General features: G+C 34.1%; 1 protein-coding gene across 2 annotated transcripts in view; it reads right to left on the bottom strand.

Annotated features, from left to right (window-relative positions):
* Window positions 1-777: 777 nt before the first annotated feature.
* The window catches only part of LOC108138359 (poly [ADP-ribose] polymerase), a 96809-nt gene continuing 70598 nt past the window's right edge, over window positions 778-26988 (bottom strand). For both annotated transcript variants that reach the window (XM_041708573.1, XM_041708574.1), the window contains one exon: window positions 778-2186. In XM_041708573.1, the coding sequence (XP_041564507.1) occupies window positions 896-2186 (1291 nt within the window). In that variant the 3' untranslated portion in view covers window positions 778-895. The remainder of the gene's footprint in view (window positions 2187-26988) is intronic.

The following is a 26988-nucleotide window of genomic DNA, read 5'->3' as shown; positions in this document are numbered from 1 at the left end:
TATTATTAAATTCTTTAGCTATAATAGATGTGAATTCAAGTATGATCGTGGTAGTAGACATTCGCTTAACAAAACCATGTTGATAATGAGATATTATGTTACAAATGAGAAGTAATGATGCGCTCAAATGCCTTAGGTATTGCAGACAATTTAGAAATACCTCTATTATTTTGTACATCTGATCCTCCCTTTTTATGGAGCGGAATAATAAAATAATCTTTTCAGAAAGTTTCAAAAACTGATCTTGAGGTAGACAATTGAAACAGTTTAAGAATCGGTTTATAAAAAGTTAAGGCACAAAACTTAAGCACGCACCCTGGAAGCCCTTCTGTTGTGGTTTTGTGGTTTTTAATTCCATTAGATGATATCTTTATGTTATTACCGGGGAAAAAAACATTTATTAAAGTTATTAAATTGCTTTGGATTATTTGAAATTTGGTTTTTCACCGGTTCAAATACATAGAACAGCATTGACTGTTAAGAACATTAAAATCCAATCGAGCAACCACATATTTCGAAGAATCAGTCCGTTTGTACTCTTTGTAAACGCAACCGATCACAAGCGACGCTAAATGGACGCTAAATGATCAAAATGTTTGTTTTTTGGCGCACCTACCCCCAGAATTTGCGTTATTTAAAATATACAACATCGATATTCCCAATTTTTTACAACTCAATTCCTATTAAGCCTGAAAATTAACAATTCAAAACCGACCGGAAGGCATCAGTTTGAAAAAACAACCAATTGTGCAAATTAAATGACAAAACAAACAATTATTTTGATTGAATTTTTAAATACTTTAATTCATGTAAGCACAAACCAGCGCCAATAAATTTGTAAATATAAAAAGTAGATACATTTTTTGTTTCGAAAGAAGATATAGTTTAAACTATTTTAGTACTTATACTTAAATTCCATTCTAAACAAATATTGCAAGTTAACTTGAGCAATATCATACACTATGTACTCATTGTATAATAACGATGATTGAAATTTCTCAGTGGTGACTGCTTTCCCCAACGGTATTTCGACTCCATCATTTCTTACATAGCTCATCTTCGGGTCTGGCATTGTGCGACCATGACCAAAGCAACTGTGTTTGTCCTTTGGTAGTTTTGTAATATATTTTGCTGCAGTGCATTCCATCATGTCCCCCAAAGCAACTTCGGACAGAAGCATTAACCCAGTTGAGTTTTGTTGACTTGTGCAACAATAATTTGCTGATTTCGACACCATATCTGCAAAATAAATGCCTTTGCCAAACATATAGCCAGCTGAAGGTGCTTCTGGAGGAGCAATTTTCAATCCATGCGATAATATACCAATAAAATTGGTAAGCCGAGATCCGTGCCACAACAATTTTCTATTATGTAGCTTCTTAAATGGTTTATAACGCCTTGCTTCCCCTTGGCGAGCAACTTTGAACACATCTACAACGTCAAGATCATAGCTGCTATGGGTAGAAGCATGAGTGTTTTTTACATACTTGTTTAGAATTGAAAATTCTTCACTACTTTTATCTAGTGGAACTAATTCCGTTTTTAATTGCATGTAATGTTTATCCAAAGGATTAATATTATCAGTTGCGTCTTCGGTTTTGATTAGCCTGTAGGCAACCTCGATCTCAGTTAATGAATCAAGCATTTGTCGCAAGTCTTCGATTTGTTTATGTGTTTCAATTAATGTTGGAGATTTAACTCCAAAGTTATGAGGAATCAATGTATAAAACCTATTAGTAGCATCAATTAAATTTGCATTACTTGTTCCGGATTCTATTAATTTAAAAATTTCTGTTATAACACTATAAGCGGATTGAATCTGATTTACACTAAGCTTACCCAAAGGCATTTTATTCATGTCAATTTGAAACTCTGTCAAAGTTCTATTCATAGATTCTACATCAAACATGAGCCTTATTAAATTTTGCAATGAAATTTCTAACTTAGACTCAACAGACCGACCGCTATGAGTTAACCACTTTGGGTCATCATCATACTGCATTTCTATTGGGTACATACGACCGGTAATTTTAACAAATTGGTCTCGTTGTTCGAATTCATTTCCAGTTTTGTCAGCATATATATCTTTAAACTTTTTTTTAGCAGAATCACTTGTGTTAAACTCCTCAACCTTAGAGCTTCCAATACTAGTTCCAATTCGGCCCCATGAACGAAAAATCCAATACCTGAAATTTGGAGTTTGTATAAGATTAATAAAATTTTAAAATCGTTTTTTGTTAATAATTAGTAAAATAGTTTCTTATGGTACAGTATAAGTTAACACGGTTTCTCAGCAACACGGAAGTTCCCAAGTTAATCATGCATAACCGACTAAAATAATGCAAGACCAGCTTCACCTACGGATGTTGCACAACGACGTCGCCAAAATCCCAAGCTTCGGTCAGCGCAATGCACTCTGATGCAACGGCGGCTACCCAGACCATGCATGGGCAGTCGGGTCAGCACTTCTAGGGCATAGGGCTAGCTTTCGTTATAACAATTATTGTACCTAGCAGTTAGTTGAATTTTGGAAATAATCCGTGACGGTCAAACCTCGCTATTACCAAGTCTTCTCATTCGCGCAGTACAGTGCGTCTTAAAATAAATCCTCAAACAGGACTTATAATTAGTTGGCACCCAACGCGTCGTAAGACACTCGACCCGTGTTAAATAAAAAAACGCGTCGTAAGACCCTCGACACGTGTAAAATAAAAAAAACGCGACCGTAAGACACTCGATTCAACGTTAAAATAAAAACCTAAAACAAAAAAAAAAAAACAACAAATCAACCAAATAAAAACAACCAGAAACGACTACAAGAGCGAAACTGAATTAAAAGAAGGAAGACACCGACAGCGGCAACAACATTTAGTTTTATAATCAAATAAAAACCATGTAAGTAGAGTGTTCATTGATATTCCCACTATTTTAAAATTGCAAAATATTTTAAAAATATTAAATAAGTGATTTTCTAAGAGTCTCAGTCAAAAGTAAAACAAGTTCGGAAACCTTTTTTAGAATAAATTAAATGCGAAAGGAACTAAATTCTTTGTTCTTTGTGTTAAAATCATATGAGCGTTAGAGAGATAGAAGAATTATTAGACAGATTTCAAAAACTAAATACCGCGGAAAGTTCACAACAAAATAGTTCAAGCATGGCATTGACCAGTGAACAATTAAAATCCATTATAGATGGCGCAGTTGCGCAAGAAAAGGCTGCGCCATCTATAATGGCGCGCAAGAAAAAGGCTTTGAGAAAAAATTACAAGATTTTCAGAAGCGATTAGGCGGTGTAAATATCGGCACACCAGAAGCAGAAACGTATAAGGATGCGGCGCATATCGCCTATAAAGTATTTGAAAAATATGATGGTAGTTCCAAGCACTACCAAGCCTTAGGCATTCTCCGAAACAAAATAAAAGGCTCAGCCGATATGGTTCTTTCGTCGTTCGACACGCCTTTAAATTTTAAGGCTATTATTAACAGGCTTGACTTTACATACGCGGACAAACGACCGATATATTTAATAGAACAGGAGATGTCAATACTCCGTCAAGGAAACATGACACTTCTGCAGTACTATGACGAAGTAGAGAAAAAACTGACTCTGCTAATAAACAAAACAATTATGACCTACGACAACACGGAAGCTAAAACACACTGAACGAAAAATACAGAGCAGATGCGCTACAAGTATTTATCTCGGGCATAAGAAAATCGCTTAGCTACGTTGTTTTTTCGGCAAGACCAACCGATCTTCCTTCCACTTTAGCATTAGCCCAAGAAGTAGACGCTTAGCATGAGCGATACATGTTCGCAAGTAGTTTTGCACGTACCACGGAAGAATAACACCAAAGGGCTGAACAAAGAAATGAAACGACAGACGCTAAGTTTAACCCAAAGAATTAAAAAACGTTATTTTCGTAGATAAACCATTCTCTATAAAATCAATTCATGGTCGCAACACAATAAACAAAAAATGTATAATACACCTTTTTAATATAAACCAAACTTACCAAACTTAACAACGTTTGATGGAATAATTGGACTGGACCTACTAAAAAAAACTGACGTCGTACTTGAGCTAAGAGAAAAAAAGTTAATAACTAATAGCAGTTCGGAGGAAATTAAATTTTTGAAATGTGCAGATGTTAATTTTACAAAAGTTGAGGATATAGTGGTACCACAGGAAATGTTGGAAAAATTTCAGGAAATGTCAGGAAACCGTACGGGTGCATTTGCAGAGCCAAACGAAGCGCTGCCGTACAATACTAACATTATTGGTACTATCCGGACAGAAAATGAAGATCCGATATATTCAAAATTGTACCCATACCCAATGGGCGTGTCCGACTTTGTAAATACAGAAACACAAGCGTTATTACGAGACGGCATAATCCGACCATCTCGGTATCCATATAACAACCTTGTTTGGGTTGTAGATAAAAAAAGGGACCGATGAACAGGGAAACACAAAAAAACGCCTAGTAATAGACTTCAGAAAGCTTAATTTGAAGACAATAGATGACAAATACCCTATCCCGAACGTAGTTTTTTCTTGGCAAATTTAGGAAAGGCAAAGTACTTTACCACATTAGATTTAAAGTCTGATTTTCACCAGATACTACTAGCCGAAAACGACAGAGAAAAAACGGCTTTTTCTGTAGGAAATGGGAAATATGAGTTCTGTAGACTACCCTTTGGATTGAAGAATGCACCCAGCATATTTCAGAAAGCCATTCACGATGTGCTCAGGGAACAAATAGGGAAATCATGCTATGTCTACGTCGACGACGTAATTATTTTTTCAGAAAATATGCACGAGCATGTGAAACACATAGCATGGGTCTTAGACAAATTATATGAGGCCAACATGAGAGTAGAAAATGTAGAGTACTTAGGTTTCGTGGTTTCACGCGGAGGCATAAGAACATGCGATAACAAAGTAGACGCAATCCGTAACTACGAACAACCGACCACACTATTTAATGTCAGGTCATTTCTCGGACTAGCTAGTTACTATAGGTGTTTTATTAAAGACTTTGCATATATTGCAAAACCTATAAGTGACATCCTGAAAGGAGGAAATGGCAAGGTTAGTGCAGGACAATCAAAGAAAATACCTGTTAGGCATTTGAAAATCTTAAGAGTGTTCTCGCGTCTGAAAACGTAATGCTATTATATCCAAATTACAAAAAAGCGTTCGACTTGACGACAGATGCATCATCTTTTGGTTTGGGAGCAGTCTTGTCACAGAACGGAAAACCCATAACCATGATATCACGAACTTTAAAGGACAAGGAACTTAATTTTGCAACTAGCGAAAGGTAGTTATTAGCAATAGTATTGGCCTTAAAAAGCGTCAGGAATTATCTATACGGCGTGATAAATTTAAACATTTTTACTGACCATCAGCCACTTACTATCGCCGTCTCAGATCGCAATCCAAAAGAAAAAATTAAGCGCTGGAAAGCTTTCATTGACGAGCACAACGCCCAAATTTTTTATAAGCAAGGAAAAGAGAACTACGTCGCTGACGCACTGTCCCGACAGCACATCCACGCGCTAGAGGAGGATGCCCAGTCAGATATTGCCACAATACATAGCGAGTTATCACTTACCTACACTATTGAAAAAACAGACAAACCGGTCAACTGCTTTCGGAACCAGGTAATCATAGAAGAAAGCAGAACTGCTTCAGTTAGAACGGTCAATATGTTTCGTGAAAAAAACTCGACATCTTTTATATTTCTCGGATAGAGAAACAAGTATACGATGTGCTCAAAAAATACGTAGTCAATACAATGTTATGCGAACTAGCAGTACTGGCATTTATCCAACACGAACCGTTTGGTGACTGACATCCAAGACAAAAATGAGAAAAAAGAAATTACGGTGTCAGAACATAACAGGGCTCATAGGGCCGCTCAAGAAAACGTGAAACAGATTTTGCAAGACTATTTTTTTCCCAAAATGACTCATATGGCTAATGAGGTGGTCGCAAATTGTAAAATATGCCAGAAGGCAAAATACGATAGACACCCTCAGAAACAGATTCTCGGAGAAACACCTACTACCTCGTACGCAGGCAAAATCCTACACATTGACATATTTTCAACAGACAAAAAATACTTTTTAACTTGCGTAGACAAATTTTCAAAATTTTCAATTGTCCAACCAATCGCTTTCAGAACCATTGCAGACGTGCAAACCGCGATTTTACAACTTATTAATTTCTACCGGCGACCGAAAACAATATATTGCGAAAATGAGCCCACTATAAAATCCGAAACAACTAGGTCTCTTTTAAGCAACCGGTTTAACGTGCAAATCGTTAATGCACCGCCTGTTCACAATACATCGAATGGACAAGTGGAAAGATTCCACAGTTCACTAACAGAAATAGCACTGTATTTAAAAATCAAAAAAGGTATTAAGGAAACGGTTGAATTACTACTCCTCGCGGCTTTAGAATACAATACAACATTACACTCTGTAACAAATTAACGACCCATCGACATAATTCATTCATCAACCTAAAGCTTAACGCAGAAATTAGAGATAAAGTCTCAAATGCACAGAACATCCAACTACAAAGATTAAATAAAACTAGACAAGACAGAAATATTCAAGTATCATATGAGACAAAGTTCTCGTAAAATCAAATAAGAGGTTGGGAAACAAACTTTCCAATTTGTACACCGAGGAAACCATAGAAGCAGACTTGGGGACCACAGTCTTAATAAAAGGGAGGGTGGTACATAGGGACAATTTGAGGTAATTAAATGTTCACCATAGACACGCTAGAAGCATCAACTTATTAGGCACCGCATTAAAAATCGTAGCCGGTACTCCAGATTTCGATGACTTCGAGGAAATTAAATTCACGCAGAAAGAACTCATAGAATCAGAAAATTATGCAGATAAACATTTACACTAAGACCCAAGAACAAATAAATATCCTAACAAACACAGTAAACATTTTAGTAAAAAAGGCAAAAGTAGAACAGATAAATACAGAAAATTTGTATGAAAAATTGCTATCAAGAAACAGAATAATTAGTTCCGAACTCGAAGCCTTAATGTTGTGAGTTACACTTGCGAAAATTGGAATAATAATCCCCGTAATTTTAGATTCAAATGATTTACAAAATTTAATCAATGAACATTCTACAAATGTTACTGTTACTGATCTAACGGAAGTTGCTCAAATTAAAGTTTTATTAAATAATAATTTTTTACACTTTATATTTAAATATCCTAAGTCGTATTTAGCTTGTAAGAAGATAATCTTGCACCCCGTTGAAAACAACGGCCCTATTATTAATTTTGCTGAAGACAATACTATAGCTGACTGCGGTAACAAAATCATGCCGATTGGAAACTGCAGCACCGCCCTTACAACAACATTTCGCAGAGAAATGCCCTACACAACCTGCGCACAGCAACTTCACTCAGGAGGCAACGCATACTGCTCGACTCGCACCAGCCACCTTGAACACCTAACAATCATCGATGATGGCATCATCATTCTTAATGACGGAACAGCTACGATCAATGGACAACTGGCAACCGGTACGTTCTTTATTACATTCGAAGACGAGGTAAGAATAAATAACACCGTATACCAAAACTTGAAGAGCTACGTTAAGAAGTCACCAGCCCCAGCTGCATCAACAGTCCTTAACATTACGGGCCATCAAGAAATACTGAGCTTACCATACTTACAAAAATTAAATTTGAAAAACCTACGTTACATTGGCGAAATAGAAAGGGACTGGAAACACGGCCTATAATATCTGGAATGGCCATGATCGCCTTCTTGGTCACCTGCTTTACTATTTACAAACTCTACCATAGATGCCAGCGAGATCAACGTCAGCGTGACCTTCAAATTATTATTGACAGCTTCAAGAAGTCCGAGGACGTCCTTCATCTAAGTAAGGGGGGAGGTAATACGGTTTCACAGCAACACGGAAGTTCTCAAGCTGATCATGCATAACCGACTAAAATAATGCAAGACCAGCGACACCTACGGATGTTGCACAACGACGTCGCCAAAATCCCAAGCTTCGGTCAGCGCAATGCACTCTGATGCAACGGCGGCTACCCAGACCATGCTTGGGCAGCCGGGTCAGCACTTCTAGGGCATAGGGCTAACTTTCGTTATAAGAATTATTGTACTTAGCAGTTAGTTGAATTTTGGAAATAAACCGTGACGGTCAAACCTTTACCAAGTCTGCTCATTCGCACAGTACAGTGTGTCTTAAAATAAATCCTTAAAAAGGACTTATAATTAATGTATACACTCAGAAAATTTGTAGACTAATTTAATTTTTAGGTAATGCATTACTTAAAAATACCAAAATGTGTCTTATTTCTTACAATTTAGATAGACCAATTTTGAAGGCGATTGTTTCCTTCAGTTATAGTCTATTATAGAATTACCAATAAATGGACAATTTTCATATTTTTTAGGCCATTTACATTTAAAGGCCATTGTTTTTAAAGGACTATTAAATTCAGACCATTAAAATCAAGACAATATTCAAGCATAAGGCATGGTGTATGATGGTGTAAAAAAAATGTTTAAAACTTATTCTTGGGCCGCTACATCCTGCTTTTTGTTTTCGAAGTAGGCGGAAGGCACGTGTTCGATTTTTAACATAGGAAAAATAAAAAATGCAATTTTTTATCTTAACTTTAGGTTACAAGTGAACTAAAATTGTAAGGCCATTAATGCTTTTGGCACCATTTTTTAGGTCACGTTTCCTAAAATTAGTTGTAATTTTAAGCTGAAAATCGCATATAATTTATGTTTTAAAATAATAAACAATTTTTGCTTCCATTATTGAAGTCTATAATAAGCTTGCTTAATATACGAAGGCAGTACATGTAGTGACGATGAGCACCGGAGAACGTGTGCAAGGAGACTACTATATATATACGCAATATTCGAAATAAGGAAAAAATAGTCCGATCTTAATAAATGATGTATCAATCAAAAGGTATAACTTTTACAACAGTTTGTGCATACTAAGAGTTTTAGAGTCAATTGGTTTCGGAGAAATGGGGGTGAAAGTGCGAACAAATTATGTCTACTGTTGGCCGGTAGAGCATGAAGTCTTACTTTTATAGCATTAAATACGTGTCCAACGACACCAAAATTTTATCGATCCGATACTCCGTTAAAAAGAAATTCAATCAACAAGATAAAAACAGCATTTTTGAAATGGGAGTTGCAATCCAATTCATATCTTCTTAGTTATCATTTAATACTTATTTGAATGAGCAGAAATCTATGCAAGTCCAATTCGATTATGAAAAATTCTAAATGCAATTAATAATTGTATCATATTATTAGTAATAATATATTCTTCGGTTTTTTTATATACAACTCATGGAAACAACTCCTCTTCATGGTGCTGATCTTCTTTAATAAAAACAAATGGGTTCTAGTCTTGTACAAATTAAAAACGAGAATTGAAGCTAAAGTTTAAATACATTTGCAGCCTTGTCAAAAATAAATTTCGATATATATTCGTATATGTTTCAAAACTCTGGAACATGATTTTTGGCTCAACTTTACGTTCTTTTTAAAACCCTGATTGGAGCTATATGATAAATTCGTCCGACTTTAATCAAATTTAACAAGAAATAAAAAAAAAACAGCAAAGCTATAACTTTTTTTTATTTTTTTTCGATTGTTCCAATGGAAGTTATTTGATATAATCGACCAAACAGTCTAGTTAAGACTTTTATTATACAATTGCAGAGGGTATTATAATTTCAGTAAGTCTTCTGCAACGCTGTGAAGGAGACATTTCCGACCCTATAAAGTGTATATAAGTGAAAAGATTAATTAGAATTTTGTTATAAAAAAACAAATCAAACTTCACTTTATTGGGTTGGATTAAGAACTAATTTACTTAAGTTAAACATATATTGATTATAGCTACGCGTCGCTCCATCGCTGCAACCGACTCTGCCGCTGTTGCTGTTTCTGCTGACGTTCTTTGATATTATTGGTTGCTGCTCTTGGTTGCCGTTGCCTTTGGCCAAACTAAATTGTAGTTCACCGGTGCATTTTATTGTAAGCACTTAGTTGAGTTCGATCAACTTTGGAAATTGGCTGTTCTGCATTCCCAAGATCGCTGACCACAAGGTGCAAGCTCAGCGCACGCGTCTAAGTTCTTTTGAACTTTATTGAGGGCATTGCTTTGCTGTTTGTTGTGCAATCAATGCTTACTCTTTTCTTCTGTCTGGGAGTTTGCATTATTTTGGGTGTTAACTCTTCCCTGCTTAAACGCGACTTTCCTCGGTCGCAACGTAGTAAAGTACAGGTCCGGAACGTGTGGGTTTATCTTGCGTTTCTGGCACTGAAGCTGATGTACTTTCCGTTGACCTACGCCTTCGTAGGAGTTCCGTGATTGATCCCATTATAAGTACTAGTAGGATGATGGCGGATCCGTAGCTAACGGCAGATTATATGTTTGCCTTGCTTCTTAATATTTCCAGGGTTTTTGTCCTGTTAATGCTGAGTTCCTTGACCATTTATAGTGAGAGAACTTACTCTAACTTAGTCTTCTGGTTTGTCTACGTGGATTTCCCTTGACTTGAAAGTGGTTTCGCCAATAGTTGCAGTCGAATTACGGTATTGTATTATGAAAGAGCCTTGCAGTTGTAGAAGTTTTCCAACTAGCGAGTCTGGTGCCTGGTAGTATTTCTTTGAAATCCGGTATATGTTTATTGTGATCGTCTTACATTCTGGTTCTCGAATGTTTAAGAGATCGTTTACGCAAGTATCATTGCTTAAATCTGACAAATTTTCTGAATTACAAATAGTCTTATCATTATAGGATTCACAAGGTTTAATTATTGCAAAATTTTGTCTGTTACATTCTAAAAAATGTTCATATTTAATATAATTGATTGGGAGGCGAATAATGTAAATAAGGTCGGTACCATTTGTGGCTAATTTGATTCGAGCAAATTTCAATAATTCTTCATTGTTAAAAAATAATTTTTTTTTCTTTTTCATCCACTATTTTGGTAACTGTGTTCGTAAGTACAAATGAATTTATTGTGTTAGATTTGGCCCATGTAATTGCGTATATTATTTTGGTTATTTCTTCTTTTATTAATTAAATTTTATACTTTAAAAAATTTGCTTTCTGATTTACGATTTCTTCCGAGCTCTGGCTAACTCTCAAAATTGCATTAGTAGCATTAGTAAGTTGGTTAATTTTTTGATTTATTAATCTGTTAATTACTACTTGTCTATTGTTGTTTTCTAGCTGCTCATTTATCTTATCTTCTAAGATCTGATACTCGTGGTGATATGGTGATCCCGCCAGCCATTTCCATGCAGTATCTATTGCTTCTATTGCCCTTTTTTGTCTTTTTTGAGTTTGGAGTATGCGTTTTAGTTCATAGGAAAGATATGGCTGTGATGGATGAGGTGAGTGAATGAAATGATTCTTCTACTTCGCCAGAGTTTCTTCATAGCTTTGTAGGTTGAAGATGTGGATGATTTTAAATATTCCGTCTTGCTTAGCCGCTAATCCGGTTTCGAGTGAGATGATTTGTGAATTGGAATCACCAAGCGTGTTGGGAAAAATAATCCGTCTGTTTGTTTATTTTTAATTTTCTATTTTATTTCTTCTCGTTTTTTTCTATGTCTTCTGCTGAACTGGAGATTGTGCTTCTGAAAAACATGTCTATGGGTCTTTCTTTTTTTTTTTTTTTTTTTTAAGTTACCACATGATTTCGGATAGGGTTGAATGAAACCTTTCTATTTGTCCATTACTTGTCGATGCGTACGGAGCAGTGGTGTGTACTGATATTTTCAGTTCATTTTCTAACATAAACTTTATTGCGAATTTCATGAGAAAAATGTATTATATATAAAAAACTTAGTAATCTAAAAAATAATAAGGACTCAAAATAAATAGAAATAATTAATCGTAATTGGTTCAAAATATCTTTCTAACGACACACAACACACACCCACAGCTTTAGAAGTTGTGGGGCGAGATATCTAGCTTTTCTATCTGTTTTCCCGCTAAAAATGGCTGGTTATTCAAAAAGTGGTAGAACAAAAGTTTTTTTTAACAAACAAACGGGAGAACCAGAGTTTTAATTTTAAAAATGCAGTCTACAATGTAGACTCTATGTCTTGTTTATTGAACATCTTTTATAAATATTGGATTGATTTATGTCGTTAGACGAGCTCAAAAAAGTTGGGTCGACTAAAATCGAATTTTCGAAATTTGAAAACGGAATCGTTTGCCCATTTTTTGCCCACTTTTGCCCACCAATTAGTTTTTTTGCCCACCTCCAGTTTTGAAAATATGGGAAGTTCGAAAATTTTCGAAGATTTTCGAAAACATAAAAGTTGACTTTTTAAAATTTTTTTTTTTAATCGCAAGAATTTAGAATTTTGAAAAAGTAAAAACTTTAGAAAATATTGAACTTTTAAGTTTTCATAACTTTTTACCCAATAAAAAATCATTTGCCGCCGAAGGCAAAAAAACAATTTTTTCGAAAAAATAAAAAGTGGCCATGTTTGCCATCCTTTTAAAATTTCAGAATCTAAAAAAAAATTCGTTTGTCCACCTCTTAAAATATGATTTTTTAGCAAAAAACGTTTGCCGACGGCTTTTAAACAGCCTTGTCCGAAAAAAACGTTTGCCCACCCATTAAAAATAGGTTTTTCAAAAAAATAAAAGATGCCCATGATTGCCCACCTCTTAAAATTTAAGAATTTAAAAAAAATCGTTTGCCTCTTAAAAATATGTTTTTTCAACAAAAAACGTTTGCCCACCTCTTAAAAATTAATTTTTCCGGTTTTGGTTTTATCGAAAACGGAACACTGCTTTCCGGTTACTGTCATTGACAAAAAAAAAACCAAAAACCTTTTTTTATTACTTTTAAGAAGTGGGCAAACGATTTTATTTAAATTCTTAAATTTTAAGAGGTGGGCAATCATGGGCATCTTTTATTTTTTTGAAAAAACTATTTTTAACTGATGGGCGCAAACGACTTTTGTCGAAAAAAGCTATTTTTAAGCCGTCGGCAAATGATTTTTGTTAAAAAACTAATTTTTAAGAGGTGGGCAAACGATTTTTTTTTTTAATTCTTAAATTTTAAGAGGTGGGCAAACATGGTCAGTTTTTATTTTTTCGAAAAAACTATTTTTAAGGTGTGGACAAACGACTTTTGTCGGAAAAGTTAATTTTTAAAAGGTGGGCAAACATTTTTTGTTGAAAAAACATATTTTTAAGAGGTGGGCAAACGATTTTTTTTTTAATTCTTAAATTTTAAGAGGTGGGCAATCATGGGCATCTTTTATTTTTTTGAAAAAACTATTTTTAATGGGTGGGCAAACGTTTTTTTCGAACAAGGCTGTTTAAAAGCCGTCGGCAAACGTTTTTTGCTAAAAAATCATATTTTAAGAGGTGGACAAACGAATTTTTTTTTAGATTCTGAAATTTTAAAAGGATGGCAAACATGTGCACTTTTTATTTTTTCGAAAAAATTGTTTTTTTGCCTTCGGCAAATGATTTTTTATTGGGTAAAAAGTTATGAAAACTTAAAAGTTCAATATTTTCTAAAGTTTTTACTTTTTCAAAATTCTAAAAGGTGGGCAAACGTGGGCAAACGATTCTCTTGCGATTAAAAAAAAAAAAATTTAAAAAAGTCAACTTTTATGTTTTCGAAAATTTTCGAACTTCCCATATTTTCAAAACTGGAGGTGGGCAAAAAAAACTAATTGGTGGGCAAAAGTGGGCAAAAAATGGGCAAACGATTCCGCTTTTCGAATTCGATTTTAGTCGACCCAACTTCTTTGAGCTCGTTAGACGCGTATTCAAATCCAAAATACAACCATGCTTTAAATCAGACTTTTTACTTCACCGGCCCCAACAACTCCATTATGTCAGACCCAATTTTAGATAGTACTTTCACCCCCCATTTTTCCTGAACCAATTTACTTTCTAAAAGTCTTAGTATGCACAAACTCTTAGCTATATTTATACTCTTGCAGAGGGTATTATAATTTCAGTTAGAAGTTTGCAACGCAGTGAAGGAGACGTCTCCGACCCTATAAAGTAAATATATTCTTGATCAGCATCACTAGACGAGTCGATCTAGCCATGTCCGTCTGTCCGTCCGTTTATATGCAAACTAGTCTCTCAGTTTTAAAGCTATCTGTATGAAACTTTCCCAAAAGCAGCTTTAAAACTGAGAGACTAGTTTCCGTAGAAACGGACGGACGGACAGACAGGAATGGCTAGATTGACTCTCCAAGTGATGCTGATCAAGAATATATATACATTATGGGGTTCAGAAATGTCTCTTCACTGAAATTTTAATACCGTCTGCAACAGTTTACAAATATATGTAATTATAGAATAAATATAGAGCAATTTAATGCAGGTGTCGAACTCGGGCCGTTCTCGCCCAACACCCAACCATCTAACGCGATGCGCCACTAACCACTCGAATTATATGTGAATAATGCGCCGGTAGTTTTGTTCCAAGTTGACAAATATGAAGGGAAGTGTGAAGTTTGTTTTCTTTTCGGCTTCACAAAAAAGCCGCTGCATACAAAAAAAATTTTCGTTCCTCGTTACTCGTTTTCGTAATAGAGTCTTTGAAAGTCACTTATCTGTTCGGACACGTTTCTTTGGAGCTCTGCATTTCATTTTTTTTTAAACATCTGTAAGCATCTAAGTTTATGGCCCATGCTAAGGGCGCGGGGTATGGCCGATAAGAAATGCCCGCATTGGAGTGCAGTTATCAACAAAAAAGTTTAAAATATCGTAATCCACTAGAACAAATATCAGAAACAGGGGCAATAAGCAATGAATAGTTACAAATACTATAAAATCATAAATATATTTATAACTTTATACTTTTTGTTTTATGTTTACACCCGTAACTCGTAAGGTGAAAACTTGTATTCGTTGAAAGTTATGAAACGTATTTCCGACCCTATGAAGTATGTGCATAAATTTAGCAGAACAACTTTCAAAATCAAAACTTTTAATTATCCGTAAATTATTGGTGAAACAAAAAAAATTGTTGCTGAATTTTTTAAAAGTTATATAATGTTTTGCTAACTTGATTGCAATTTAGCAATACACAAAACAGAAATTTTACTTTTTCAAACTTTTTTTTGCATGTATTTGCCGTTAATTGTCCGTAAATTATTCGTGAAAAATAAAATTTGCCTCTCTTGTTTCTATGTTTTTTTTTTTTTTTAAATCATTTGTTTTGCTAACTTGATATAAAGTTAGCACTACACCCCCACTAAACTTTAACATTTCGCAAATTTTCTTTTACAGGAATTTGCCGTTAATTATCCGTATATTATTCGTAAAAGAATCAAATTTGCCGCCTGTGATTTAATATTTTTTTTAACAGACCTTGTTTACTGATATCAAGTTAGTATTACACAAAACTAAATTTTAACTTTGCCGTTAATTATATGTAAATTATTATTTTAAAACAGACCTTGTGTTCTGCTAACTTGATGTAAAGTACTAACTTAATATCAAGTTAGCAGTACTCAAAACTTTAAATTTTTCAAAATTTTATTTTGGAGAATTCCTCCAAATTATCCGTAAATTATTCGTGAAACTTGATATCAAGTTAGTAGTACACAAAACTAAATTTTAACTTTGCCGTTAATTATATGTAAATTATTATTTTAAAACAGACCTTCTGTTCTGCTAACTTGATGTAAAGTACTAACTTAATATCAAGTTAGCAGTACTCAAAACTTTAAATTTTTCAAAATTTTATTTTGGAGAATTCCTCCAAATTATCCGTAAATTATTCGTGAAATAATTAAATTTAACTTGATAACAAGTTAGCAGTACACTAAACTAAACATTAAATTTTTCATAATTATTTTTTTTTTGCTGGAACTAGCCGTTAATTATTCGTACATTTTTCGTAAAAGAATCAAATTTGCCGCTTGCGTTTTAAATTTTTTTTTTTTACAGACCTTGTGTTCTGCTAACTTGATATCAAGGAATTGCCGTTAATTATTCGTGAAAGAATCAAATTTTCCGCTCTTGTTTTTATATTTTTTTAAAGCTATAACAAACAAAATTTATCACATGCATATGGATATGAAACACGTGAACGACAACAGAGCTCTGCTAACGTCAAAGCCCAGAAATCTAAATTCCCAGCCACTGTTGACAATCAGGCCTGTTCCAGTTTTCTCTCGGAAGTGAATTCGTTAACATTGGCGAATTTCCTACGATTTCCAGGCAAATTTCTGATCAATATTTGGTCCTAATGGTTGTGCATTATTGGTACACATATTTAATGTCTAAAATCAGACAAGAAATCATTGGTAGCCAAAAATAAAATACTTATTTTAAAGGCAGTTATGGAAACTGACCAACAAAAGTGTTAAAGAACTCATGTGAATCAACTGCTTGGCACCAGTTTTGAAAACTTTTCACAAGTTGTGTTCGGGACCAAAGTTGCCAAAGACAATAAAAAAGGTCCCAACACAACACGCTTTGTACAGTAAGTACATTAAATTATGGGGCAATTAGAACAAAAACACTTTTAAACGAAACTTAGATAATTTACACTTCTAACCCTATAAAAACAAACCGAAAGGCGCTTGCTAAAAGTAAGTCCCAAGAAAATAATTGTTATTTTTCGTACCAAGACAACCTTTGCTTTGTTTCTATCAAATTCGTTCCGAAACAGGACGAGGACGGCGGACTTGCAAAACTCCAGTAGGTTAGAATCGCAGCGATTCTGAGGTGCCATCACAAAATAATTTTTAAAATGTCAAAATCTGTTATGCAACAATGTTCTTGCTGGAATGATGGAATATTTCATGTGTTATACATAAATTTGGGAACTAATAATACTGAACAATTCTGAAAAATTCGTAAAAATGTTTTAATTGTATGGTTGATCAATACGGTTCTGCCACATTTTTCTTAACGCTAAGTCCGAGCAAGTATCGTTTGGAAGACTTTCACCAATTTCTTTAATAAAAATTAATGAACGTTAAATAGTCTTGTATCTGAAGATCCTCTTAGTGTTTCAATGTTTATGAATTTAAAGTTCAAAGAAATGTTACAATTACTAATATCAAAAGATATGCCACTTGGAGAAGTAGATCATTATGCATGGCGACTTGAGTGTCAATGACGATGCTTGCAACGTTTTCACATACTTTTATGGATAAAGGATGCACCGATTTGTTTGCTTCATTAGTAAATAAAATAATTATTGCATGCGGTAAAAAAGCAAAAAAGGAAAATCTTCAAAAGTATTCAGATTTGGCTTTCCAAAAAAAGTGGGCAGTTTTTTGGTTATGAATAGCGTAGCAAAATATTTTCTTGGTCGTCGAAAATTTACGAAAACTAGATTATATGATTTGCCAAGAAATGAATCGGAAAATCAAATAAACGATTACAATGCTCCAGTTTTACTAGCTTGGTGTGGAAACACCCACAAACTAAAGCAGAAAAAACATTTGCAACCGATGATTTTAGCGCTTGTAGCGGCTGACCCATTATTTAAAATTTCTCTATACGGTACCGAAAAAAAAGGTGATAAAATTGATAGACACACGCTATGAAAGAAGTCGAAGAGTAAAACCAAAAAACGAACTAAAGAATATGGAAGACGAAGATACAGATATATATTTCCCGAAATTGGATCGATGTGCATTATCCCAATCGGCCAAAACAATTCGAAAATATAAATTTAGGGATTTGAAGTCGAAAAAAACCCATATTTTTAAGTTTTTTTTTTGCGGATACATTTAAAATATATTTCTATTTAATTTAATTAAATATTATTATACAACTTTTAAAGAATGTAAGAAAAATGTTCAAAGAAAAATAATGAAAAACAAGCCGGTGAGCGTGAATCCTTGGAGAAATCAAAAAAAGAAGTGTATGAATTTTTCGAACTGATGAATTTTTCGAATATTATTTTTTTTTGAGCACTTTGAAGTGAACAACGCGATTTTACCAAATACCAAACAAAAACACCTCTTAACGAGGTAAAACAAAGTAATGATCGCACCTTCGCACAAAATTTCTGATATTAAATTTGGTTACTAAAAATTGTCAAGCATTCAACTTAACAAATACACATTTTAAAATTCCCTATTCGGCACCCTGCAACAAAAATATGCCTGTGTAGATAAAAAGATTTTGTTAGATCGCGATCAATAAAAAAAATGTAAAAGAAAAGATACAAAATGGTTTAGTCTCAGGAAGTCTATCTTGTGAAAACAATGTAATTGCTAAGTAGACTTTTACAATTTTCTTCTGTAAGGGATCCTTGAATGGATCCTTGAAATGGATCTTCAGGTTGCGTAAGTGGTGCTTCTGATATTAAATTTGGTTACTAAAAATTGTCAAGCATTCAACTTAACAAATACACATTTTAAAATTCCCTATTCGGCACCCTGCAACAAAAATATGCCTGTGTAGATAAAAAGATTTTGTTAGATCGCGATCAATAAAAAAAATGTAAAAGAAAAGATAAAAAATGGTTTAGTCTCAGGAAGTCTATCTTGCGAAAACAATGTAATTGCTAAGTAGACTTTTACAATTTTCTTCTGTAAGGGATCCTTGAATGGATCCTTGAAATGGATCTTCAGGTTGCGTAAGTGGTGCTTCTCTGGACAGAAACACGCTTTTACGCCTAACTCCAGGTAAATTAATATCACCTATCTCCCAGTTGTTTCATATCGGAAAGTATATTAAAAACTGATTTGATAGCGGAAATGTGATTTAAATAATCCGAAAGTTCAGACGATGGCTGACCAGGGAACGATAGCTTTATGCAAATAAATGCAATATTATAAAATTCCTCTAATTCCTAAACGGCAATTAGTACTCCACCGCCCCGCCTAGAAGGACGGCACGATGGCACACTGGTCTGGCCACGAACACAAACTCTTTTACCACCATATTTTCCGGCCAAAAGTCGCAGGAGCATATGACTGCAAGGAGCTCGTTTGGGGCAGTAATCTTGAAAGTTGAAAAGTCCCTAACGTAATAATATTTGCATTTTTCCACCTTCACATTAATGTGGATCGGCTTGGTTTTGTCCTATATACAGGGTTGCCCATATTCGACGGACCCATGTTTTTTTTAAAAAAATCAAAGAAAAAAATAAAAATTTGGCGGTTGGCAATCTTAATCATTTAATTTGTTCCAAGTAGATTTGTTTACATCAATTTTTGAATATGATATCTTTCAAATGGCCGCCTCTGGCGTTGATGGCGTATTGTGCCCTTTTTGCAGCATTTTCCATCGTTTTCGCCAACATTTCGTCCGGAATAGCGGCTATTTCTTCACGAATGTTGTCCTTGAGCTCTTCTAGGGTCCTTGGCTTGTTAACGTAAACCTTTGACTTTAAATATCCCCACAAGAAGAAGTCAGGCGGCGTCAAATCGGACGAACGCGGTGGCTTTTATTTTGCTTATTTACGGTCCAATTCAATGTGAAATGGGCTTCATCGGACATGATAATTTTGTTCCAAAATTGATCGTCATCTTCGGCCATTTCGATGACTCTCGCGTGGCGTGTATTGTTCCATGGTAAAAATCTGCTTGGACTGACGCTTCAAACGCGGTATGTCATTAAGCGATCTGGCATCGTCCGTCGAATATGGGCAACCCTGTACATCAAAAGATGTTTGAGTAGGGGAAAGCTGAAAAACAAATATTTGTTTCATCAGTGGAACCACAGAAAGGTGTTTTGAAAGTACAGACTGATTTTCTGCGGTCCCACCCTGGGCCGGTAGTCTGGACACAGTATTCCCTTGTGGCAGTATAGGTATTATACTTGTGCTTAATGGGTTCAGTGGTTGTGAACCCATAACGGACAAATCAGAATTTTTGGATATCCCTGGCTGCACACACTCCGCTCCGAATTGTTCGTGTTCAAAGTCTTTTTTTGCTGCCGATCTTAACAGCCTTGGAGGGTCTGCTGTGACCGGCTGCTGTTCGCGTGAAATGGACTTCAGGGTGTTCCGCTTAGGTCGCCTACCACCACTAATTGCCTTTTTGAGCTTAGAGGATTAGAGTTAATTTGGCTCATGAAAGCTTTCATTTCGTTCACTACCAACCTCAATACAGGCGCCGCAACATAATTGCAGGTTCGGTCTCTTGGAAAGGTCATCACTTGTCCGGCCTATAAACAAGTGCACTTAGAGTGGACCATATTTTCAAACGGCCAGCTATTTTATGCAGAACCCGAATACATTTTTTCATAATTTAATCTAATCAGACTGTTTAAGAGAAATACTACAAATTTGTAAGCAAGCAGTTAAAGGTACCGCAAAAGCGCAGAAACTGCACGTTTGGAACTTTTGAGAGAGAGAGACAGAGAGAGAGAGAGAGAGAGAGAGAGAGAGAGAGAGAAAGAGAGAGAGAGAGAGAGAGAGAGAGAGAATGTGAGAGCATGTGCATGGAAGCCCAACATCAAAAACAACACTACAGCGTTGGCGGACAAAGCACAAAGCAAAAAAAATAAAAAACAGCCCAGAAAAGAAACACAAATGCTTAAACAGTTTTTATGATTTATAAGAGGAAAAGCGGTTTAAAACGAAGCATTTAAATTTAATTTAAGTTTTTTAAGTTCACAAAGTTCCTCCATGATATCATTGGTTTTTAGTTGGCAATTAATTGCCTCTTTTGGCAATTCGACAATTCGGAAATGAATGTAACAGGTAAAGGGAATCGGTTTCGTCGCTATAAAGTATATATTTTCTTGATCGGGATCAATAGCCGTGACGATATAAATTGTCATTCTATTTTTCTGTCCATATGAACGTTGAGATTTAAAAATTTATAAAAGCAAGAGATTTGGGAATTGACATTCAGATTATTTCGAAACTGAGCAACGCTTACTCTAACGCCGTTGCTCGGACGCTGGCCGATGCTCTGCCTTCAAAACATTATCCAACGCTGATCGCTGATGTAGACAGACAAACGAAAGGACTTTAAGCGGGCGGGGGAGCTGCTTCAGCTTCTTTAGTTTAGTTTGAAATTTGTTTGCTGAGTAACGGGTATCTAATAGTCGGGGAACTTGACTATATTTCTTTCTTTCGTATTTCAATTGTTTTCATAGGAGCTATATAATATAGTCGTCCGATTTTATAGAAACTAAAACCGTAATTCTGAAATACTAAACCACTACTATCACAAAAAATATTTAAAAACAATACAAAAACAGAAAAATTTAAATTTATTTTTTAATTAGCTATACGATCTATATGATTGAGTCGCCCGATTTTAACAGTTATGGTTACGGTTTATGATTTTATATTAAAAATGGTTTTATAATATATTATATTTTTGTTGCTCTAGATCAGGGGTACTCAAAACAGTTTTCAATGAATTCAAACCCCATCGACGGTTTGACAACCTTAACATCCGAAACACTGCAGCGGCTTCCACGCGGAAGTATATGCGATAACGGTAGCACTTACACATCTAAAATATGCCAACTCTCAACTCTCTTCCACTCCTTTCGGGTAAGGAGAACAATGGTATTAAACTGTCGCTGATTTCTACATGACATGCCTGTGCAACCCGTTAATTAACTAAAGACCACGCTAAGAATAATAATTAAACGAAGAGTTAGTTGTACGTCTTTTTTCGGTTGATCTCAGCTTAAGACTATTCTTGTGACAAAAATTTTACTTACTGCCCTTAGTTTACATAAGTTTGGGAACGAAATCGCTCGCTTGGAATATTGATTGTACATAGTTTGGGAGTAAGACTGCCACTCAGGGAGCCGCACTTAGTGATTGCAAGAATGGTTAATGTTATTGAAGATTATAGGGTTATTTACATTGGTTCAGCGTGCCTACACTGCATATTCGTATTTCTTGGTATATAACTGAATATGTGAATGTGTCACTAAACCCCCCCTTAACGTATTTTCGCTTAAAATAACATTTTTAATTTTAAGTCTGTTTTTAACTAATCATTTTGCTTCCATTTATTTTTATATCGCCATTTAATTATTGACAAATTTGTGCGATTTTTGTTTCAGTTAGATTCCATTTAAGTATCTGGTAAACGTATTGAATCATTTCTTTTCAGAGAGTTGGTATAATATTACAAATTGGATTCTTGCTCCTAATTATATTTCATAAGCATTCATTACTAACTTATTTATTGTATTGATTATAAATTTTATTCCCATATTTCAAAAGTGATTGTTGATCTAGATAGTCTAACTAATACCCAATATAGTCGGGATAAGGAATTATTTTGATGGTGTTAACGATATTGTGGGTACTAGGGATATGTAAAATCACTAGTAATTTGTTATTTTTGTGGTCAATCCATGATATTTTGATTAAAAGTATATTTTCGCTGCTAATGCTTTCTTGTTTGTCGTAATTAAGTTAAAAAATGTGTCAATACTATTTTGTTATTTTCGTATTTTTTTTTAGAAAGTTTCTGCAGTCTTTCATTCATAAACCCTACGATATAATTTTATTTATGAGGTTGAATTGAATTTTCTACATTTAGGTCTGTTTTTTTTGTTAATTTATACTCAATCATTTTCATTAGGTGTGCCAAAAACAAATTTAAAAGATAAATCTATTATGGCAAAAAGTCCACGTTTTTGGCTATTTTGCTGATGAATAGTTATACCATTTAATTCTTTCAGTAGTTTATTGTACAAATATTTCATTCTGGGCGAGTCTGTGATTTTTTTCCCAAAAGGTTAAGTGATGATGTCAATTTCCGTTGAACTACATATGTAGTTCTTAGACAGTGATGTTCATATACTACCGATATTTGAATTGGAATGAATAAAAGTTAACAGCCAAGGTCGGAAACTGGATTGGTTATTTGAATTTGTTGAGTGTTGCCCGTGGTGAATACTAGAAACAACATCATTGTACAGAAGGTTACTGGGCAAGTTTAACGGCATTAGTTATCTTTTGTTTCTTAAATTATTTTGTAGTATTGGGTTTTCCTATTTCAATTAGTAATTTTGTCATTAACTTAGTCTCTTTTTTCTATATTTTTATTTGCTTTAAATGGATTTTTTAATTTTCATTTTTGAATTGGACCTTTTCTGTATCTAGTGTCAAATATTGGACGCCCAGCGTATAAGAATATTTGAGAAGGTGTTTGTCCATAGGTGTCATGTTTCATTTAATGTTTGTATGTGTAAAGGATTGCTTAATTTTACTTCTTCATCATTGGCTGAGTTGATTATACGGAAGTTTCCATTTATTTTCTAATGTATTTTTTCGACGTCTGCTACACCGTTTTGTTGAGTTTTAATTGAATTTCTTCTGCATCGGGCTATCGCTTTAGAGTAAGTTGGAAAAATCTCCGTCTGTCTGCTTTTAGTAATTTGGGTTTAGCTAACTGATTAAAAATGCGGATTAGCGAGTTCCTGCATTCTATCCAGTCCTTTCGTGAAAACTTGAACATTACTTCTTAGCAGCAGCAGGTAATGACGAAGGGTTTTTTTTTTAATATTTTTTAATAATAAGTAAAGCGCATTTTTGTAGCTAAAATCGCGCTTTTCACTTAAAAATGAATAAAAAAAATTTTCTTTAAAATTGTTTTCTAATATTCTTCAAAAGTTGTACAATAATATGAAATTAAGCTTAAAAAAATAATATTATAGGTTACGCCGCAAAAGAATCAATTAAATATGCGTTTTTGCCTTTAAAACCCAACCATCACCTTAAGGGGGTTTGGTTTTATGCCATTTTGGGTTACGATGTAAAGCAAAGTTTTTTTTTATGATTTTAATACCTGACTAAGCATTTCCTCAATTTGGTTTCCGACTTCAAATTCGTGCGCTTGAGCAAGTGGGTACTGTTTTGAAAAAAATGGGGAGTTATGTGTTGTATTTGGTACTTGTTTAATGGTATTTGATTTTTGAATTTATTTAATAAGCCTATCAACCTTAAAGTTTCCTCCTGATTCAGGTGATCTAATCGAAACAATTTAAAATCTATTTTTTTTAATGGATTCCTGTGCTGTTTTTTCTGATATTGCAGTAATTAATTTGTATATTTTATCAAGCAATTTTTGTAATTTATAATCTATTGTGAACTTTTCAACAATTTTATCCCAATCAGTAAATCGTAATAATTAGAAAAACTGTGTACATAAAATGGTTCATTTGTTTTAAAAATTCTATTGCTGGATAACATAATCAAGTCGTTCAACGCAATAGGGCTATTTGATATCAAAACTTTAAATTTTTTTATCATATTTATTGTGGGTTCTGTGTCTATAAGGCATTTGTATGTGCAACCTTTGTATGCTATTTCTATATACTGGTGTTGTCCGGGGCTGTTAGCCGAAATTTTTCGTTTGGTTCTGAGATTTTTTGTTCATGTGTATTTTGGATGGACTGTACCTGTTGATGCCCTTTATTAATCGACCGATGGTATTGATTGTGGTCATAATACTATTCTTCATAATTATAAGATTGTAATTCTTTGTATTTGCAATTCAGTGATCAAGTTTGTTCTGTTGAATACGCCCAATTACTCATAAAAATCTTTTCCCACAACATTCCTATAAAATTCAAAATCCTCAAACAGCATATTTTAAAGGAAATACAGCAGAACAACATGATCACTGATGGATATTTAAAAGGAAATACAGAAGAACAACATGATCACTGATCACTGAAGGATGAGTAATCAGTGATCAAGTTTTTTCTGCTGAACGCTTATGATACATTACGCATTATTAATTAGTTTTTGCTTGTTATATATTTTGGCTTTGTTTACATTCTGATTTTTCTGTTTATTCTTATTGATAATTGGTACAGGCAGGCTAGCAGATATGTATCATGTATCAAGAAAAGGTAGCGTACTATTTTTACGCTCTTGATCATGATGAAAGAATTTTTGCAATATGGTCAGTGATCATTCCCATTCAGCAGAACTATCATAAGAAATCCATCAGTGATCAGAGATCATGTTGTTCTGCTGAATACGACCATTGAACAGTGGTCGGGCTTGTATGGGAGCTGCGGCCATAACTACTGCTAGAGGGGCTATCGCTTTGAAACTTGTACCAAAAATCTAGAAAAATTGTTATAAATATACAGGACAAGAATTGGCCAGATAGTATTAGTACATCATATAGCTTTAACAGGAACAATCGGGGGAAAAAATTAAAAAAATTATAATTTTTTTTATTTATTAAATTTTTGTTTAGTTCTTTAAGATTTAGTAATAGTTTAATATTCCCGAGTTTCGGTTTTAATATTATTGAAATCGGACAACTGTATCATGTAGCTTTCATTGATGCGACTCAGAACAGAACGCAATCGCGAAAATAAGCACTCTTAAGGAAATAAAAGGCTATTATTTTAAAGAAAAATATAAACACAATTCATAACACAAAAAAAAACAAGAAATGACAAATAAACTACAAAACACAGCAGCAACACGCCTTTTTTAAATTGAGGTTATGTTACCTTTTCGTATAATTGCAAGCCTATTATACTAAAAGATTTTATTGTGCCTAAGAATGCCATCACAACTAAAACTCTAACCAAACACAAAAACAGACAACCCAAGAAAGCTCACAATTATGTACTAAATAAAATATTGATTTAGACAAAACACAACGCATACTACATATACTTTTTGTTGTAAATTGGAAGTTTATTTAAAATATTAAGCACTTTTAATGCACAAAAACTTGTTTTTAATAAGCTTAAAAAAATTTTTAAGGAGAGCTTCCCTTGCACGTTTGCTTACGCTGAAATACCCAATAAATATCATGTTTTCTCCTTTGATACTATTCTTGAAGAGGACAGACCACAGTGCATTGGTTGTGTGTTCATATATTGGTTGGGTCCAAAATGATTTGGTACGTGCCAAATAATTACATATATTGATTAAAATTAATTTGGGATGGTTGAGAATATTGTGGGTAAGCCCTGGTGGCTATAAGGTTTGTATTGAATTGGTGAGATTTAGAATTTTGATTAGGGTTATTTGCGTTTGCGTTTTTATTAAGGTTTGGTGGATTTTTATTCAATTCAAAATTAATAAGTTCTTCATCTTTTCCTTAATTTTGTGCAATGGTAATTAAAGATCTTAAGTCTGTAATATCATGATGAACCAAAATAGTGAATGATTGTGTGGGTAATTTTCTGATCAGTATTTTGATGGAATCTTTAATCGCCTGTACATAAATAAGAAAATCTAGTCGGTTACCTTCCAGAAGCAAATTTCAAAATCAGCTTTTGACGACGTTCCCTCTGTTAATTCTCTGTTAGCTTCCGCAAAAAAAACTCACGCCAAGCATTTGTCTGATGAATTCAGATCCGCAAGAACCGAAATGAATTATTTTAAAATACTTTGCGATAACTTAAAGTTCAAATGAAATTTTAATCTTGTTCTTTGATGTTTTAAGAACATTGCTGCAAAACAGATTTGGTTAATAGTAACATATTTGACTTTTTAAAAATTATTTTGTGATGGCATCTCAGAATGGCTTCGATTCTAACCTATTGGAGTTTTGATAGAAACAAAGCAAAGGTTTTCAAGGTATGAAAGAACTAAATTATTTTCTTGGGACTTATTTTTAGCAAGCGCTGTTCTTATTACCCCTTAATTTAATGTACTTATTTTGCTAAGCGTATTGTGTTGGGGCCTTTTTCATCGTCTTTGGCAACCTTGGTCACGATTCACGCACAAAATTTAAAATACAAAATGTAAGTAATTAAAACAAATATTTTCTCTATTTAAAATTAATTTTATTAGGAGGAAACAAGAACAACAAACAAGACATATTGTTTATGACGTTTATGGAGGAGAACGTGGACATTGCCCGGGGCTTGTGAAAGGTTAGAGATCTGCCAAATGAAAAACATTAGTATTGCATATTAAATTTCGGTTATTGCGTTTTATGTCCAACAGTTCCTTCTTCTCAACTCGTTATTTGCCAAAAGTTGCAAAAAC

This window comes from Drosophila elegans, unplaced genomic scaffold, assembly GCF_018152505.1.
Source record: "Drosophila elegans isolate 14027-0461.03 unplaced genomic scaffold, ASM1815250v1 contig_271, whole genome shotgun sequence".
NCBI classification, from domain to species: domain Eukaryota; kingdom Metazoa; phylum Arthropoda; class Insecta; order Diptera; family Drosophilidae; genus Drosophila; species Drosophila elegans.
Note: the sequence above shows the minus strand (reverse complement) of the source record. Positions and strands in the feature narration are given on the sequence as shown.